Source organism: Coptis chinensis, chromosome 3 (genome assembly GCF_015680905.1).
Source record: "Coptis chinensis isolate HL-2020 chromosome 3, ASM1568090v1, whole genome shotgun sequence".
NCBI classification, from domain to species: Eukaryota; Viridiplantae; Streptophyta; class Magnoliopsida; order Ranunculales; family Ranunculaceae; genus Coptis; species Coptis chinensis.
Genome location: NC_141458.1, coordinates 93,276,171 through 93,280,461, shown reverse-complemented (window position 1 = coordinate 93,280,461; position 4,291 = coordinate 93,276,171). Strand labels below are relative to the sequence as shown.

At 35.9% G+C, this 4,291-nt stretch overlaps 1 protein-coding gene across 1 annotated transcript; it reads left to right on the top strand.

The window, feature by feature from the left end:
• The first annotated feature begins 1,848 nt into the window (after positions 1–1,848).
• Positions 1,849–3,210, top strand: LOC147511715 (uncharacterized). The gene has a single exon (XM_086598546.1). It carries the CDS (start codon positions 1,849–1,851, stop codon positions 3,208–3,210), a length of 1,362 nt encoding a protein of 453 aa, XP_086454672.1.
• The last annotated feature ends 1,081 nt before the right edge of the window (positions 3,211–4,291 follow it).

Here is a 4,291-nt window from a genome sequence, read left to right as displayed (position 1 = left end):
TTTATAACTCAAAGTTGATTCATTTTTAGTCTCATTTATTGGTAATGTTATTCTATCTTGAAAAATAAACTTATTCATAAAAAAACGAGGCCTTATGTTCCTGGAGGTTCACCTTTACAGCTATATTCTTAAAAATGTAGATACTTTGATGGATTCCCTTTTCCATTAAAGCTTCCACCTCATTAAAGTGATTGAGATTTGAGAATGATAAAAGAATATCAGCTTTGGAAGTCACATGGATTTTCGCCTTTTCCATTATATGTCTCTTGGGAATTTATTTTCTTTCTTCTTTAATTTTCCTTTTGAAGTGTCATTGTATATGTGCAATGACACATTTTTGTATTCCTTGTAGTTTTTGATTGAAGAAGTTAGTATATTCAAGAGTCTTGTGGTACAATTTTAGTAAAATGGAACTACTTATGAGTTATGAATGAAGTTATCAAAACCTTATATGGAGAATTTTGAAATATTCTGTTAGTCACATATGGCTTACGTAAAATGATTAGTTATCATTATTTCACCATTGTTAACTATTACCAGTTTGAGCAGCTATCTTGGTGTTGCTCCTTTATTATGTTTCTTTTTTGCTTCATTTGGTGGGTTTTAATTGAAAACACCAATTTAGTTGTGTAGTTTGAAGTGATCAATATCTTTTTTTATTCATCTTTCATATTATTTATTGTTGTTGCTAAAAGTTCCAGTTAGACATGTTATTCTATTGATTAACTTCTGGGCATTACTCTGCGGGGATATTCTCTGAGACTATTCCCAAGTTAAGACGGCGAAATTCAGAGACCCTTCGAGCTCAATATATCAATAGCAAAGAACTTAGGTAGGCTTCTTCATCCTTTGTTGTAAAACTGTGCCTTTTTACATTATATTGGAATCTTTGCTGTTAATGTGTTTTCCCCTGAATCAACATTATTGAAATTATATAAGAAGATCATGGAGTTAGGACCTGAGGTGGTCCTATTTTTCTAATCATTGGTGTATTTTTTATTCAAGAATTTGTGTAGGGACATGGAATGTTGGAGGAAAATTACCAGTAGATGACCTGGATATAAGTGATTGGTTAGATATGAACCAGCCTGCAGATATCTATTTATGCATTTTCTTTAACGCCAATGACTAACATCCTCATTGCGAATTGCTAAAGAAATAAACGCATATTTAGGTGACATTTACTGCGCTCTTCGTATATTTTTTGGTTTTGCTATTTCTGTTTTGACACGTTAAGATAGATGCTTTTAGTTCTTCTACGTCGTTTGCTAAAATTGTTAAATTCGAACATTTTAATAAAAAGATTTTTCCTTTCAGTTGAAAATACTTTTTATGCATTTCCTTTACATTTCTTTAGCGCCAATGACTAACATCCTCATTGCGAATTGCTAGAGACAAACGCAGATTTAGGTGACATTTATTGCCAACTTCGTCTATTTTTTGTTTTATAAAAAATTCTGCTGTTTTATGGAATTTATATTAATTCAGACCAAAGCACATGCTCTCCTTCCTTATTCATCTGCTTCTTAATTGGTTATATCTCATTGTTTTGTCTGCATTCTAATCTTCTTCACTTGGACTAGCAAGTGGACTGGTAGCCCATGTTGAGCACAAAGTCTTCACTCTCTTTTCTGCATCAGAGTAATAGCTCTTGAAACTTGATCTAGAAGAGTTATGGGTGAAATGATGGTAGAGACTCTCATAAATGAATTTGAGGTAAACCCATATCTCATTTGTATGATATCTGCAATACCGTTTGTTTAATTTGATCTCAGTATTATTTTCTGAACTTTCTTCATTTTTCATACTACCTACATGAGTTTTGATTCATGATTGTTGAATTCTTATATGAGTGATGATGATGATGATGATGATGGTTCGGGTGGACATTTTCATGGGTTGGACGACTTGCTTGCAGATGTAGCACCAATTCCTAGGGATATTTTGGAGCCTAGAGTGCAACATTCAGAAGCATTTGATGTTCCTACTACAAGAGATGGAAATCCAGAACCATTTGCTAAACTTTTGCATGAAGCTCAAAAGCCTTTGTTTCCTGGTTGCAAGAAATATAGTATGTTGGATTTTCTCGTAAAGTTGTTTCATCTGAAGATAATTAACCGTTGGAGCAATAAATCGTTTGACATGGTTCTCAAGTTATTTAAGGATGCATTACCAGATGGTGAAACACTCCCGAAGTCCCATTACGAGGCCAAGACGTTATTGCGAGGCTTAGGACTTGGTTATGGTTGTATACATGCTTGCATCAATGATTGTATGCTCTTTTGGAAGGAAGAGCAAGATCTTGAAAGTTGTTCAATTTGTGGTGAACCGAGGTACAAAATTAATCAAGGGAAATGTAAAAAGATACCACAGAAAGTCTTGAGGCACTTTCCACTAAAACCAAGGCTTCAGAGATTGTTTATGTCTAGAATGACTCACCAAGACATGAGATGGCACAAAGACAAACGAGTTCGGGAGGACAATGTACTTAGGCATCAGGCAGATTCAAAAGTTTGGGAGGACCTTGACAAGGAACATATGTGGTTTGTTGCTGATCCTCGCAATGTTCGGCTTGGTCTTGCAAGTGATGGGTTTAACCCTTTTGGTGACATGAGCAGTACTTACAGCATGTGGCCTGTAATGCTTATGCCGTATAATTTGCCGCCTTGGAAATGTATGAAAGAACCATTCCTTTTCATGTCTCTACTTATACCTGGACGCAAAACACCTGGAAATGATATTGATGTTTACATGCAACCGTTGATAGAAGAATTATTGGACTTGTGGCAAAATGGGGTGGAGACATTTGATGCGGCGACAAATAAAATGTTTGTAATGCATGGAGCAGTATTGTGGACAATAAATGACTTTCCTGCATACGGAAATTTGTCCGGTTGGTCCACCAAAGGTAAGATGGCTTGCCCGAATTGTAACAAGGATACATTCTCTTTGTATTTGAAGAACGGGCATAAGCAATGTTACATGAACCACGGCCGATTTTTGCGGCCAAGACATCCTTTGAGAAAGCATCTCAAGCAATTACCTGGTGGAATTAGTGGTAGCAAGTCTGAACCAAAGAAATTAAGTGGGGAAGATGTGAGGTTACAACTTCTGCATGTCGAAGAACAAACATTTGGAAAACATCCAAATAACAAGAAAAAAAGCGTCGAGGGCGAGTATAATTGGACAAAGAGGAGCATTTTTTTTTAGTTTACCTTATTAAGCGAAGCCTTAATCTCTAGACACCCTCTCGATGTTATGCACATTGAAAAGAACATTTGTGAGAGTGTTATGGCAACGTTGTTACACCTAGAAAAAACAAAGGATTCAGTGAAAGCTCGAATAGACTTGGAAGCATTGGGTATTAGACCAGAGTTACATCTGATTCCTAGGGGTAATAAGTTTGTTATACCCCCTTCTTGTTATACGTTGTCACCTGCCGAGAGAAAGAGCTTCTGCGAATGGTTGAAGACAGTAAAATTTCCTGATGGTTATGCATCAAACATTTCTCGATATGTCAATGTTAAAGAATGCAAAGTATCTGGAATGAAGAATCATGATTGCCATGTTCTTTTACAACGAATTCTCCCAGTTGCACTTCGTGGTTTCTTGGCTAGTGATGTATCAAGTGCATTAACCGAGTTGGGTTTGTTTTTTCGAGAACTATCTTGCAAGACATTAAAGCTGGAAATGCTCGAGAGATTATAAAAGGATATTGCTGTGATACTTTGTAAGCTTGAGTTAATATTTCCGCCAACGTTTTTTGATGTCATGGTCCACTTAGCAGTGCACTTGCCATATGAGGCGATACTTGGAGGACCAGTTCACTATCGGTGGATGTATCCAATTGAGAGGTTAATGTTTGTTAGCTATAATTTAATTTGTTTGCACTTATATATTTCTACTTGGAATTCACTTGTTTAAAGTCTAAATAGGTTTTTGAAAACTCTCAAGCAATATGTTCGTAATAGAGCACACCCAGAAGGATCCATTGCTGAAGCCTACATTGACACTGAATGTCTCACATTCTGCTTAATGTATCTAGAAGGAATTGAAACATGTTTCAATCGTGAAGAGCGGAATTATGATGGTGATCATTCTAAACAAGTCAAAGGGTTGCATGTTTTCACACAGAAGGTTCGACCATTAGGAGCTTCCCAAATTATCGAACTTAGTGCGAAGGATTTCAATAAGGCTCAATACTATGTGTTGAATAATTCAGAAGAAATATCTTCACATTTTGAGTAAGTCCCCAACTTAGTTCTCCGATATTGTATTTATTATATATTAA

Excerpts from the sequence above, each read along its gene's own strand:
- LOC147511715 (XM_086598546.1), top strand. The coding sequence starts at position 1,849 with ATGAGTGATGATGATGATGATGATGATGGTTCGGGTGGACATTTTCAT.